General features: G+C 41.0%; 1 protein-coding gene across 1 annotated transcript in view; it reads right to left on the bottom strand.

Moving 5' to 3' along the window:
- Positions 1 to 637: 637 nt before the first annotated feature.
- Positions 638 to 15641, bottom strand: part of LOC5577314 (LIM/homeobox protein Awh) — a 128602-nt gene continuing 113598 nt past the window's right edge. The window contains exons 5-6 of the mRNA XM_021843325.1: positions 884 to 1117; positions 638 to 818 (exon numbers count right to left, since the gene is read on the bottom strand). Coding sequence (XP_021699017.1) covers positions 757 to 818; positions 884 to 1117 — 296 coding nt within the window. The 3' untranslated portion in view covers positions 638 to 756. The remainder of the gene's footprint in view (positions 819 to 883; positions 1118 to 15641) is intronic.

The following is a 15641-nucleotide window of genomic DNA, read 5'->3' as shown; positions in this document are numbered from 1 at the left end:
TTCGAGAAGCTGATCTTCTTATTTTATGCTTTTTGCTAGTGCACAAAACTAATTTAAAAAAATGGCTCTGCTGTCTACTGCTTTCTTCGTAAAACTTTTGCTTTTTTAAAGTTTTGGTGAAATATTAAAGTTTGATTCCAAGATGTTTTACCTTAAAGCCGCTCTCTAAAATATAGTTACACAAAATCGATCTCTTCTGGACCAACACACATGTGTGTAATTTTCACACAGCCTGAAAAGTCAATTTTGTGCTGTTTTATGGCTCATATTCTCAAATTTAATGACACACTGACAAAGGCGCAGAGTCAACCTGCCGAAATCGAGAAAGCAGTTGTTTTATGTTCGATATCGAAGGTTTGCAAAGGAAATGACTTTGAAAATGTATTAGATTTTGTTGTTGCGTGAAAAAGTTTATTGGAAAACTCACAGCTTTTCTTATAAAAATTCTTAAAGTTCCGATTTTATGCGATAACCTAAATCTTTAATATTGGTTCAAGATTGTGTAATGAGAAAAAAACGTCTAAAACGTATTTTTAGGATGAGAGGTGGGAGGACATCTTAGCGCATCAATGCTAAGCCATTCAAAATTCTATAGACTATATAACTATAGATGATGAAGAATGAAACAAATTGAAAATTAATATGAATGTCGATAGAATACATTTAATCACTGTTTTAATATGCATAAATATTAGGCTGAAATTTTACATTAATCATTTCTAATAAATATTTCCACATTTACAAATAAATAATATTTCACATCTCATTTTGCATGCAATGGATAGCGGAATCCTCAGATAACTCGTCTAACGATGATTCTGCAAATAAAATCAATAGTTATTTTGTCTAACTTTGTTTCTATTAGTTTTCCTATTATACCTACCGTTTCTACTATATGGTGAGGACTTTGACGAACTGTTTGTATTATTGTTGTTATTGTTGAAAGCTGCGGCCATAATGTTATTGCTACTGTTGTTTATACTACCGGTATGTCCAACAACACTCCCCACAGCGCCCATGTGAATCGGACTATGCATCATACTGGACTGTTGAAATGTATACGACAGCTGGAGATTGATGTGCCTGCTGAAAGGGTTCATATCACCATCTCTAGGAACTGTTGGTAGAAATAAAACAAATGATTCGTTGAGTATGTTCAAGTTTTGTTAGATATTTCTGTTGAGATTTAAAATAAAATTTCGATGTGAAAATGTGATATGTTATTATAAAAGGTTGTGCAATCTCATGCACTATACCAGCGTTTTAATCCAGGACACATAAAGCTGAACGTCGGAGAAAAGCGCCGTTTTTAAGAAGTTGAAATTCTACCAGAAGCCGATATGTGCAGATAATAGAAAGGGAGCATCTTGAAGGACGAACGCGAGGTGATTAAAGGGTGGAAGCACCACAAATCTGAACACCTGTACGACATAGTAGGTACAAGCATAGATGTTCAGAACAGCGAAATGGATACCAGTTAAGGATGTTGAGGATGCCATTCAACAGCTTAAAAACAGCAAGACCACTTACAAGGGTTCTCCATGTTAAGAGTGGTTCACAACAGCGTCTGTTCCCTATGTCAGGGGCTCGTGTGTCAATGAGGAACGCCAATCAAAAATGTGAACTATGACCCTGATAACATTTAGGGGAAATGGTTCCCCGCACAGCCGTGCGAAAAAATCAAGCAACGGAACTTGACAAATGCTTAACATGAATGAATTCTTAGATGTTTTAAATTAAGCATCATTTCCAAAATACACTCACACAATATGACCAGCCCATGATGGTATGCCGTATTTTATATAATGGAAATTTCACTTTTCACTTCAGAATAGCTCATACGAACGATTTGAATTCTTCTTTCTGAATCAAATCAGTAATATTTTACGTATGTGGCATTGTTACGGCGAAAACATGGATTTTTGACGGCTTACAGCCGAATTCTTTGTAGCATATCGCAAACTCCTTTGGCCTGGGTGCGAGACAGCTTTAAGCTGCAAATTTATTAGCTCATTAGATCAAATTATAAGACATCAAAATATTACTTACATAATTCGGTATTTAGCTCAATTTAGAATACAATAAGTTCCTCCGTAACATTTTTTCTCAAACCTGTGATAGTAGATTAAGGTTAAAACACAGACAAACAGACGTCACACTCTCATCGATGTCCGTCGCCCACCTTTTTAACGGTCGATTTGAATAAATGATAGGTGGCCAACTCACCACCCGCAGCGCTCGCGTCGTTTTTGTTCGTGTTTGACGTTTACACACTACCGCCACCTGTTGGCCGATCGGCCAAACACACCGATTTTAGCATTGGGCGTATATGTTCTCGCAGTACAGTAGTTCAAAAACGTGAATCTCATCAAGTAGCCTATGTTGGGTGCACGAATTTTCTAAATCATGAGTGCCATTGAAAGCTCTAAATGCAGGAAATGCAGCGGGAAATAGAACATTTTTCTACAGTAGTTTTGGGTTGCTGTAGGCAAAATGCCTTGAAAATAGCAAAACACCCGTTGCTAAGTGTTTTGCTATTTTCAAGGCATTTTGCCTACAGCAGCGATGGGCGTGAGTTTCACTGGCTTCGCTGACTGTGATTGGCTTTGATTGGCTACTGTAGAGTGAATTTCAGATTTTTTCCCAACCCTGACTATGATTTTCATCGAAATTTGTTCTAAGTGTTACGTCTGTTTGTCTGTGGTTAAAATAATACATTTGTGATCGTCTAACAACTTACTGTGATAATTTCTGTGATATTAACTATAACTTCGTTTATTTCATTGTGCATGTAAATACTACTGGTAGCTGTAAAAAGTTTAAGGATTTTAGCAACTTACTCAATTAATAACTACAAATAAGCAAATAACACCTGCATGACTATTCACTACACTGCTTGGTACTGTAGTTCACAAATCTCTTTTCTCCTATTATTTTGCTTTACCCATCACATACAAACATCTTTAAGCTTGAGCAGTATTGGCAGCAACATTCTCCCCCCGTAACACTGGCCATAGGTCCAGTTTTACTAGACCTTATAAATCTATCCCATTGCCATATTCACGCAGTCTTATTTCTTATTGAACAGTGGAATAAAACCATAATCTCCTCTACATTATTACCTCATCAGCCATCATGACCCTAAAGTAACGCCTAATTTTCACAATGAAGTTCGCTGAACCTTGAATCAACATTTTTTTCCCCGCATTAAATATTCGTTCGTTCCATCCGTTCATTGTTTTGTTATATCTCCAACGCTCGACACGTTCACTGCCGCAATAACACCCGTCTCCACTGTAGCCCCAGTCATGTGTTCAAGTAGACCACCTTGGTTTTGTTCCAAATGCAGCTGCCAGGAAACCGGAGTAGCTTTGGTGTTTTAGAGCTCCGATGTGCGCATTGAATTGGTACAAAACGGTACGTTTGTACTGTTAGTAGAATCCTCACTCTGTCGGTCACTGTGAAGTTCGATAGCGAAGGGTCAATGCTTAGAATGATCAAAAGTTCTACCAGGTGTATCTTGTACCCACATTTGAAGATGTGCGATTCACCATCCTTACTTATCTTTAGTACCAACAGGATCGTCAAACTAACCCCCCATAAATCTATCGGCAATGGCTGACGCACATTCACGCCTCTCTTCCGTCGTGACGTTATATCATCATTCGCGATGATCTCATTCCTGAAATTACCGGAAATCGTATTACGTTCCGGCCTTTCTCCCGATTCGCCAACGCAGATATTTCGTCTCTTCTCTTCGTTTAAACATTTTCCGGTAGACCAGGAAAAGTTTCGCCCATGTATCACGTGTCTTTTCCGGCCCCAACAACCATCAGCATGGTTAACGATGGTGTCTAACTGTTCTTCCGGCTGCACAAACCAGCAAAGATGTCGACGCCCACAAATCGTATTGTAAACACCGACTGATACCTTCTCTATCTTCGACCCACCGTTTTTCTTGCATTCACTCTTCCATACCTCATTATGCTTCATGTCTTGCTGTCTGTCGTGGTCTTCTTCGTAGCCTTGCCTTGATATTCTTATGCTACGCACATGTTCTTGGCTCGCAAATAGCACTGTAATTACGGTTAAAATCAGAGCACTCACCGTAGTCGAAACGAGTACTCATTCTGTTGTCAATGTTGTCATATACATAAAAGGGTTGAGCGACGGATCACGAATTTACACACTTCACAAAACGATAAAAACGTAACCAAATATTCCGCTTCAAAGTAAACACGATTGAAAGCAATCAGTGATGCCAGACGTAAATCGTTACTGTAGACAATCAGTGGTACACATACTTTCGTTACTGGATGCAAAGCAGAAATGTATGTACATACCGGTAACTGATTGATCATTCTACCGTCGTCTATCAAATTGCGATCATTTGGAACCAGTTTGAGAAATGCGCCGTTAATTTGCTGCTGTTTCCCATGTAGTGGTTGATCTACAGGTGGACCCAGGGATGCCAAGTCAATTTTTGAAAAATCTGGAAGATTTTGAAAATTTTTCTGGAAAAGTCTGGATCGCTTTTGTCGTATATGGAGAACCTTACAAATTATTTACAAAACCTTACAAATTCATTTCAAATTTTATCTGGATCTTCCAGATTTTTGTAAAATGAGGCCTTAAAAATCTGGAATATTCCAGACAAATCTGGAAGGTTGGCAACGCTGGGTGGACCCACCATTGGATCAATCTTCACACACTGCATAGACGGACGTTGTTGACTGAATTTCTCTGTTGATGAATCCTCCTCGTTCGGTGAACTGTTTACAACCGATCTGTTCGAAGAAGTCTCGTCGGTTGTTTGTTTATCAACGTTATCGCTGTGTATAGCACTCACATCAATACCGGTACCTTTTGTTCGGTTAACCTTTCTACGCTTCGCCAATTGCTCATTTAGCAGTTTGTATTTTATCTGTACAGCTCGCTTCTCTTGCTCCAAAGCCCTCCTCTCCGCATCATATTCGCGCTGCTGGATGGCGCGCTCTTCGTGAAGTTGCCTTAACCGGAGGGCTATATTGGCTGAACTCTTGATAGCTGATACATCAAATGGTGTTGCTTCTATGCAGGCTTCTGGCACCACAATACTACCCATGGGAAAAAAAACGAGCCGCCATCTCTGGTTCCTACCGGGAAATGGTTCCCCAAGACAGTTCAATGTTAGTAAACAAATAGTCGTTTCAAGACAAACAATCTGGAATGGCGAAACAAATTCCATGGGGAAAAATGTGTTTAATACTACTTTATGCTGTTTTAAATAAACACACAGTTGCAAACGCTTAACATATTTGATACTGAACGAAAACGATTTTTACGCTGAGCTTCGAAAACAGTTTAACAAAATGGAAAATTATTATTGATCCGATTTGGCCAAAGTGAGTAATTACTCTTGGGTATGATGCTCACTTCAAAAACATGGCTACTTAGCAGTGGGCTGCTTCTATGCAATTATTGTTGGCCATCTTTCTCACGATAGTATGGGTGCGCGAGGTATCGACGCTGCTACCCGATCGGTTGCCATCTATTGATTTGATTCTCGTTGTATCGGGGCGCGAAATATTGACGCTGCCTCCCGGTCGGATCACATACGTGGGCATGCTTTTAACTCTCTCGGAGCGCGAGATATCGACGCTGCTTCCTGTGAGATACTGGTCACCCTATGAGAGATGTCAACTGACACAAGCGATCACAGCCACAGCACGATTGCCCTTCGGCACCCGAAGCATCACGGCCGACAGCGTGACTGTACGATACTCGGCCTCTTTCCCTTGCAGACCATCGTCGAGACTACACGCGTAGGTGAGTTGCTCCGCATGGAGCCCATCGGCTTCCGCCGAACAGTCGACCGTTCAGTTGGCGATGTTCGGCGGAATTCCACATTGGCGATCCTCCCAGGTTTGTCATTAAATGGCAAATAAATTGCAAACCTGGAAAAGGAAATCTAAAAACATGAATGAACATTTTCCGCGGATCGGTACGACCGCATTTCCGGAGAATGTATGTTGCTTTTGAGAGTGAAAAGGGACATTCACTAAACATAAAGTAATTTTTTTTAACGAGGAACAAAATACCTAATAATAGAGACGCTTCATAAATCGAGACGACCGCAACATCATACTATGCGATTCTATAGAAACTCAAACGTTCGAGTCGGAGTGAATAGGGACATTTACTCGACACTGGTAATGACTATGTAGGGAACAAACCTGACTTATCGACTGAAAGCCATCCCTGATCTTTGTAAAGCTTGGTTTAAAAGATTTTGAAGTGGAACGGGACATCTACTAACATAGAATGCGGTTTGCGTTGAAATGAGAGGTTATGTTTCTTATAACGAAGCATTCGTTACTGACTTTCTTCCGACTTTAATGCTAGTGCAGCTTAGTGCGATGGGACGTCCACCGATAATACGTATTTTCTATTAAATACATAAAGCTAATACAACTGTCCATCTTTACACACCCGTAGATCTGTCATTTTGAAATGTCTACTCAAGGAAAATACGTCCGAGCCGCAGTTAACGGCAATCACATGGAAGAAGGTCATGATGACTCATTCTACTCCGATGAGCTGCTTTCAACCGAGCTCGGAGCTGTAGAAGTGATCGAGACTGATGAGATGGAGTCTTACGACGAATCTAACGGAACTACGCCAGGTTATGTGATGATCGATGAAGGAAGTCAGTCCACCATTCAGGAAGAGATAGCAGCGTCCACGCCGCCAAGTGATGCAAGCTTGCACGAAAGAATAGCTCAACTCGAAAAGGTGATCGAGCAGCTCACCAAATCATCGCAACCTACGAAAAACAATAACCCGATCAGCGAGCACAGTGTGCCCCCCGCGCGCTCTACAGCTGACGAGCCACAAGGGTGGTCAAGCGCCGGGGAGAATAATATCACGAATCACGTTAACGCGAACATCCGTTGGGAGCATATTCCTCCATTCCCGAAGGACATACCGGCCAACAAGCTCTGGGAAACGTGGAAGCGTTTCCTGGAGAATTTTGAGATCGCAGTGTCGCTATCTAGCGTGTCTGATCCAGCCTACCGTGTCAAAGTTCTTTTCCTATCAATGGGCCCCGAATTACAAGGAATAGTCCGGGCGGCCAAGCTGCGGCCGAACTTGGATGGACCTAGTTGCTACTCAACATTTGTGGCAAACATAGATGTATACTTGAAGTCAATGACCGATACATCATCAGAGCACGAAGCGTTTATCAGAATGCAGCAAGTAAAGGGCGAATCTATTGTCTCCTTTCACTCTAGGCTGACGCAGAAGGTGACATTGTGCGGCTATAGCCCTGACGATCAGGAGCGATTCATTCGTACACAGCTTCTGAAGGGCATGCTGAACAAAGAGTTCGCCAAAACCGCTCGCATTCTTGACCATGACACAAACTTCATTGTTCAATCTGCCACCAGAGACGAGGCTTATCAGGCAGAAAATAAGCCAGCTGACCACCTTACTCAAGCTGTCAACTCAGTTGCTCAGCGGCGCAACAATGGGCGAACCATGAAGAAGCGCACAAGACCAGTAGGACAGGCGCCGATGAAGCCGCTTCACGGATCAGAAAGATATGGTCAAGGTAGGCGTTCAAGATGTTCCAAGTGCAACCGTTTATCCCACGCTGGGAATGCATGCCCCGCGATGAACAAGGCATGCAACAATTGCGGCAAAATTGGGCACTTTTCTGCTGCTTGCCGAAAACGGCGTGCCAACCATGTGCAGGAGATCACCAGCGGAAAACGAATGCGAGCAGAATCGTCGGATTCCACTGCAGACGAGAATTCGCAACAGGTATGATGTGTTGTTAACAAAGTTGAGAGTTCAATAAAGATTACTTCACCCTACAAAAATAAACAATTAGCTTATTGGAAATAATCACATTGCAGGGAATAAACGCGATTTCGGTCGAGGATGTTCTGGTAAATTGCCGCATCGGATCATCGAGCCCAATAACCTTTATGATTGACTCCGGGTCTGATGTGAACATCATTGGTGGTTCTGATTGGGAAATACTCGAGCATCAGTTGCAGAATAAGCTGGTTGATTTGAATCTAATTAATCTTCCACAAAACCAGGAACTGCGCGCATATGCAGTCAAAAAGCCTATGCCGGTTCGACATGCCTTCAAAGCGCACATTGAAGTAGTGGGTATGACGAAACCAACGGTTCTAGCGGAGTTCTTAGTAGTAGCTAAGGGCCGTCGATCCTTGCTTGGTAGATCAACTGCTAGTGAGATGAGGCTCTTAGAAGTAGGTGTTGCAGTAAATAATTGCGAGAATTCCAGCGGCACGGGGGTCTTCCCAAAAATGCCGGGAATTAAAGTTAAGTTTAGTGTGGACAAGACGATCCCCCCCGAAAAGAACGCTTATTATAACGTTCCAGCGGCCTATCGTGAAGGAGCTAGGCATCGTCTGGAAGAAATGGAAGCCCGTGGCATAATAGAACGCGTTAAGGCAGCACCCGAATGGATCAGCGGAATGTCGGCGGTGCCGAAGTGTAAGAACGACTTCCGCTTGGTCGTAAATATGCGTTCGCCGAATAAGGCAATTAAACGGGAATACTTCCGCCTGCCTCTCCTGGAAGAGATGAAGATCAAGTTACACGGATCCCGTTTCTTCACTAAACTAGATTTGAGCAACGCCTTCTACCATTTAGAACTTGCTAAGGAATCGCGGGACCTCACCACGTTCCTCACGGAAAACGGCATGTACCGGTTCACCCGGCTGATGTTCGGCGTGAACTGTGCGCCGGAAATTTTCCAGCGGGAAATGTGTCGGTTATTAGAAGGGGTGGAGCATGTAATCGTTTATATTGATGATATTCTCGTTTTCGCCGACACTTTGGAAGAACTCCGAAACACTACAGCAAAGGTATTGAGAATACTACGAGAAAACAATCTCACTCTAAACGTAGCGAAGTGTGAGTACGAGAGAACGCACATGAAATTCCTTGGCCACGAATTAGACAACGAAGGATTCCACGTTGACGAAGCGAAAGTTAAGGATATCCGCAAGTTTCGAGAACCCACTTCTGTCTCAGAGCTCTTGCCTCGTTCCTTAGCTCATACATCAAGAACTTTGCCGACATTACGAGTCCTCTTTGGGCGGTATGCTCGGCTAAATCTTGGTTTTGGGGTTCTGACCAAAAGAACGCCTTTGAAGAAGTAAAAGAGAAAATTACAAACTGCACTTCAACGCTGGGATTCTTCTCTGAAAACGATAAAACTATACTATACACCGATGCTTCCCCAAACGCACTCGGTGCAGTTCTCGTACAGCAAGATGGCAATGAACCACCACGAATCATTAGCTTTGCTTCGAAAGCACTAACTGCGACTGAACGGAAATATGCCCAGAATCAGCGCGAAGCTCTAAGCGCAGTTTGGGCAGTAGAGCACTTCGCGTTTTTCCTTCTCGGGAGACACTTCACACTACGGACAGATGCAGAAGGAATAACGTTCATCCTAAACCGGACTCGTGAAAGCTCTAAGCGTGTGCTTACGAGAGCAGATGGTTGGGCTCTTCGATTAAGTCCTTACGATTATGACGTCGAATTTGTTCGGGGTCGGGACAATATCGCAGACCCTTCTTCCAGATTGTACGTTGGTGAAGATGCTCCGTTTGATGACAACCAGAGTCCGTGGGAAATAGCCACCCTGGAAGTTAACTGTACAGGATTCCTAACCGAACATGAAATCAAGAAAGCAACTTCACGAGACCAAGAGCTACAGGAGGTTATGAACGCGCTGGAAAGCAATGAATGGCCAACAGCACATAAAAGGTATAAAAGTATTGCGAGTGACCTCTCTGTGAGCGACGGTATTCTAGTGAAGAACGGTTGCGCTGTAATCCCAACATCTCTTCGCAAAAAGACCCTTGAAGTAGCACATGAAGGTCACCCGATGGTGGCTAAACAGAAAAGTATACTGAGAGAGCGTGTATGGTGGCCCGGCATGGCTTCAGCAGCTGAAGACTGGGTAAAATCCTGTCAAACGTGTGCCACAAACGGTCGCCCTGAGAAGCCAACGCCAATGAGAAGAGTTCTTGCACCACAGGCGGTCTGGGAAACGATCGCCTTAGATTTCAATGGGCCGTATTCAAAATACGGTGGGATATCCGTGTTGGTAATCGTAGACTATAGGTCTAGGTACTGTATATGAGTTGTATAGAAGAATTCGATATGAAACATTCCATTGTTGTTACAGGTACATCATGGCTCGTCCCGTTAAGACGACAAGTTTCGAGCAAACGAAGAAAGTCCTAGAGGAAATCTTTGAGCGAGAGGGCTTCCCAAAATGTATACGGTCCGATAATGGACCTCCGTTCAATGGAGAGGAATACTCAACTTACTGCTCACAAAGAGGAATTCAGACAACCTTTTCGACACCGTTATTCCCCCAACAAAACGGGTTGGTCGAGAATTACATGAAGCTGATAAATCGAGCGATGTCTACTGCTATCACTAATAACAAAGGCTTCATGGATGAATTACGCGCGACCGTTCACGCACACAATGCTGCTGCTCACACAGTGACCGGGGTTCCTCCCGAGGAAGTTTTCTTGGGTAGGAAAATTAAGCGTGGATTACCGCTCCTGGTACATAAGAAAGCTGACTATGATGATAATGTTCTCAACATGAAGGATCAGGAAGCAAAAGAACGCAGCAAGCAGCGTGAAGATGCGCGGAGAGGTGCTCGAGAGTGCTGCGTCAAACCAGGCGATACCGTTATAGTTGAGCGTTCGAACCGTGGTAAAGGCGATACACGATTTGGGCCGCAGCGATACACTGTTATGGAAGAACATAACGGAAACCTCGTACTAAACAATGACGGGCAGATCCTAAAGAGGCACGTCAGCCAGACGAAGAAGGTATGCGAGTGGCGATATGAAAGCCTTGCCAACGATCCCCCTACTGATGACAACCAAAAACGACCATCTCGAGAAAAGAAAGCACCAGCATATCTGAAAAACTATGTGCAATCTGTAGAAGAGTAAACCTGAAATAAACAGAGAAACCGATTATTCTCACCTCACGGAAGATCTGAATATCATATGATTGAAAACTAATAAACATAAACAACTATAACTTACCTCAGGAAATATTCTGAATCGTCCAGTTTCGTGAATGAAAGAAAAGGTGGTTTGGTTCGGCTGCAGTAACCAAAGTTACTACTATTAGCATGACAAAACCCACCTATCCTTCCACCAAGCCTTTCCCGTGATAATTTTTACGAATTATCATAAATAAATTAAATGTTGCAACACTAGGATGGCTAAGAGAATGATTGTTTACTTTTTGATGACGGTGACGAAATGAGCAAACGTCATCGCACAACCCAGTGTTGAGTAAAGTGCACAAGTGAATGGCCCACTGCAAAAGAAATGGAATTTTCAGAACTACACGGAATCGCAAACTATTCAAGCATAACAAACGATTTCATCCCAATTCAAACTTAAGAGGCAAAATATTCCCGTATGACGATGCTACTACCGTTTTCCTTTTCGTTCCTTCGCAAGCATTCGGCGTTAGACTCAGCGAAAAGGAAAATGAGGGCAGTAACTGGTGGGTTGGTATTCCATTTATCATTGATCGGTTATGTGAGCGCATTGCTTTCATAGAAGTAGACTGTATAATAAAATTGGGTTCTAAAATTTGTAATGAATTCTTGTTTTTTCTTGTCGTATTATTAATGAAAGAGCATGTTCTTGCAACTGCTTTAGCAATTTTTTCAGCTCAAATAGCGGCTATAAATAGTTAAAGTTGAATTTTAAAAATACTTCCAAATAAGAACCTTGACACCTTTGATCATGTTTGACGTTCGCATTGTAGACAAAAATGCCACAGGGCCTATAGTTCTAACACTGGGATTGTTCCTATCTGAAATTTCGGAAGGGACACGGAAAACAAAACAAACCCAAAATTTGAGTTTAAACCAAGGGGTGAGACAAAATCTCCAAAACCATAAAAAAAAAGTTTTTGGCTCAAACCAAAGAGACTCATTTAAAAATTGAGTAAACATGTGTTTCTGACCTAAACTTAAGCGTTTGGTACTAAAATTGGGACAGGGCTTTAGGACCCAATTACCCAAATAACTGACAACGGTATTCTTGGGAGACCATGGATAATATATTCCTTATGTCTTTCCTTAGAGGGGAGGGAAAGGGGGATGTGAGATACTGGTCACCCTATGAGAGATGTCAACTGACACAAGCGATCACAGCCACAGCACGATTGCCCTTCGGCACCCGAAGCATCACGGCCGACAGCGTGACTGTACGATACTCGGCCTCTTTCCCTTGCAGACCATCGTCGAGACTACACGCGTAGGTGAGTTGCTCCGCATGGAGCCCATCGGCTTCCGCCGAACAGTCGACCGTTCAGTTGGCGATGTTCGGCGGAATTCCACACTTCCAAGGCGAATTACATTCGTTGATTCGATTTTCATTCTATCGGAGCGCGAAATATAGACGCAGCTTCCCGAACGAATTATCTTAAAGTTATGTTACGGCGAAAACATGGATTTTTGACGGCTTACAGCCGAATTCTTTGTAGCATATCGCAAACTCCTTTGGCCTGGGTGCGAGACAGCTTTAAGCTGCAAATTTATTAGCTCATTAGATCAAATTATAAGACATCAAAATATTGCTTACATAATTCGGTATTTAGCTCAATTTAGAATACAATAAGTGCCTCCGTAACATTTTTTCTCATACCTATGATAGTAGATTAAGGTTAAAATAATACATTTGTGATCGTCTAACAACTTACTGTGATAATTTCTGTGATATTAACTATAACTTCGTTTAATTCATTGTGCACGTAAATACTACTGGTAGCTGTAAAAAGTTTAAGGATTTTAGCAACTAACTCAATTAATAGCTACAAATAAGCAAATAACACCTGCATGACTATTCACTACACTGCTTGGTATTGTAGTTCACAAATCTCTTTTCTCCTATTATTTTGCTTTACCCATCACATACAAACCAGAGTGGATCTAGATAAGAGTGGCGTCAATGTCAAAATTGGAACAGCGACGAACTGTCATTTCCATACAAATCCGCGTTCCAATTGAGCAGGAGACCTGTCAAAACTGGAACATGACGTCACTCTTGTTTACAGGCACTCTAATACAAACATCTTTAAGCTTGAGCAGTGTTGGCAGCAACAGGCATAGTTTTCTAATCAGAATAGAAATTCCCAGAAATGGATACACATGGCAGTATAGGTCGTATTCATGTGCTTATACGTCTTGAAAGAGGGTTCACATGAAGTTTTGTGCAGTCACTAATCTACTCATATGCAATGCGCACATGATATTTGGGGTTTGAAGTGCCTGATTTTGAATAAAAAGGCTAGATTACTTCGGATCGACATTATGTGATCACTCCAATTATTTGTCATGAGATGAATAATAAATGTGGCGAAGATGACAAATCGGTCCAACGTAATCCAGCACTTTTATTCACGGCTTCGCACTTATGGAGGGCACATATTGCGAAATAGACACAACAATATCGATAACCAACATGGACACATAAATTTTAGTATCGTAAAACGAGGTATTTTTGATAATGCGGGTATCTTCGATAGTGCAGGATCCGCCACGTACTAAACAAAATAACAAAAATTATGTTATTCAGATAAGCAAAACGAATGCGAAAGTAAGGAGTATCAGTGTGACACTTCACCTCGGAGCTGTTTTCGTGCCAATCGAGAGTATTTGAGGCTTTATAGTGTTTCAAAACGCTCACGAACAATCTGTTTTACTATCACTATTCCATGAAATTATAATGAGTTCGGTACGTATTCTTGATGACATAGCTATAGTAGAACATGAATCCGGTATCAAACCTCATAGCGAAAAACAGTTTCACAATTTTGAATTATTATTGTAATCAAAGTCATAAATTCCCATATAACATTAGAAGCCTAGAGGTATGCAACGCCTCATGTACTTCACGGGATTCATTCGATTTATACTCATTCATGTTCCAAAAACGATTGATTTATGGTGAATTCAATGTCGAAACATGATTATCGATATATATCTATTCAGAGATATAATTTTATACTCATTATTATCAACTTATAATAGTGTTTTTCATGTTTGTTTTGACTGAAAACACTTTTAAAGGTATTTTTTGTTCAATAAATTCTGTATTTTATTTGATAAAATCTAATCCAGTTTCTCAATTAACATTCTCCAATCAAATTCAAACTGTAATGATGTCAAACAATAGTTTGTTGTGGATTTTCATGCGCTTATCTACTCATTGTCAATGTTGCCCCATTACCAAAAACTGACTTTCGATTATCGAACCATTATGCAATCTTTCATGTGCAATCGATAACTAACAAACCAGTGCTTGATTTACAAAAAAAAGATTTAGATTTTCTCTCAAAAAACTATCAAAGTCACCCCGTTTTATGATATATATTTAGTTTTAAGTGTGTGAATGTAACTAAGGATATGTTAATGATGTGAGGTTTTAGCAAACGCACCCAACAAGCGGCTGCAAGATTTCAATATAAATCTGCATGACAACTTTACAAATATTATATAATATTGTTGCTCATACAAGAAATATAAGACTATCATAGATTTTTTTTTATTTTCACATCTTACATTTTCTGTACAAACCCTGTATATGTAACGATATTTTACAATATTTGTATGCGTTCTAGTTTTGGATGTAGACACCCCGTATACAGGTTTGCGTAAAATCTTCCTCCATCTTGCAATCAAAACAAATGTGAATAACAAGACCAGCTAGAGTGAACATACCATACAAAATTGAAACAGTACATTGCCCTATCAGCGTTTTTCATATCGTGCTCCGCGGAGCACTTGGTGCTCCGCGAAGCCTTCCCAGGTGCTCCGCGATAGTACCTTTGCCTAATTTGTACCGATGCCTTGAAATCTTACCTGTATTGATAGATTTTTCTTCAACGAGAAAAAGAGGATCGGAGAAGAAAAATAGATCATGTTAAGCCCATATGAAGGAACAGTGTTGAAATATCTCAGCTTTGAGCTTTAAAATACGATTTTAATTATATTAAAGCAAGTCATATTCAGGATATTCAAGCAGAACTAGAGTGTCCATTTCCTGGCCATTTTGCTTGTCTCGGGATTCAGGACAAGAATTGATATTTGTTCCAGGAAATCCCGGGATTTTCAGATTTTAAAGAAAACTAGTGTTTTCGGTGAAATTGAAGCAAAATTTCAACAATACAATGTTAGTTACAACATATTGTATTTCATATATTTATTCTGATGAACTGTCCCATTTGGATTTTTCAACAAACACCTTTTTCATCGCAACATTCATGATTTAATATAAACTTTACTATCCGTTTTTGCAGACGAACCAGCCACGGACTGAAAGTCTCCCAAATAATGTTAATAATAATGATAATAATAATACCCGTTTGTAGTACCATATTGGAAAAGAAAGGCATTACATTTTCAATATAATCCAAAAAAGAAATACGAAACGTGAATTGCGCTCATATTTATATATTTTGCTTATCAAAGAAAAATAAACTGAAGTCTGGTAAACAGTTAAGTCATAATATTAAAACAATTTACTTCAGATTGTAATGGCAGATTAGACATCTATGTT

This window comes from Aedes aegypti, chromosome 2, assembly GCF_002204515.2.
Source record: "Aedes aegypti strain LVP_AGWG chromosome 2, AaegL5.0 Primary Assembly, whole genome shotgun sequence".
Classification (NCBI taxonomy): Eukaryota; Metazoa; Arthropoda; class Insecta; order Diptera; family Culicidae; genus Aedes; species Aedes aegypti.
Note: the sequence above shows the minus strand (reverse complement) of the source record. Positions and strands in the feature narration are given on the sequence as shown.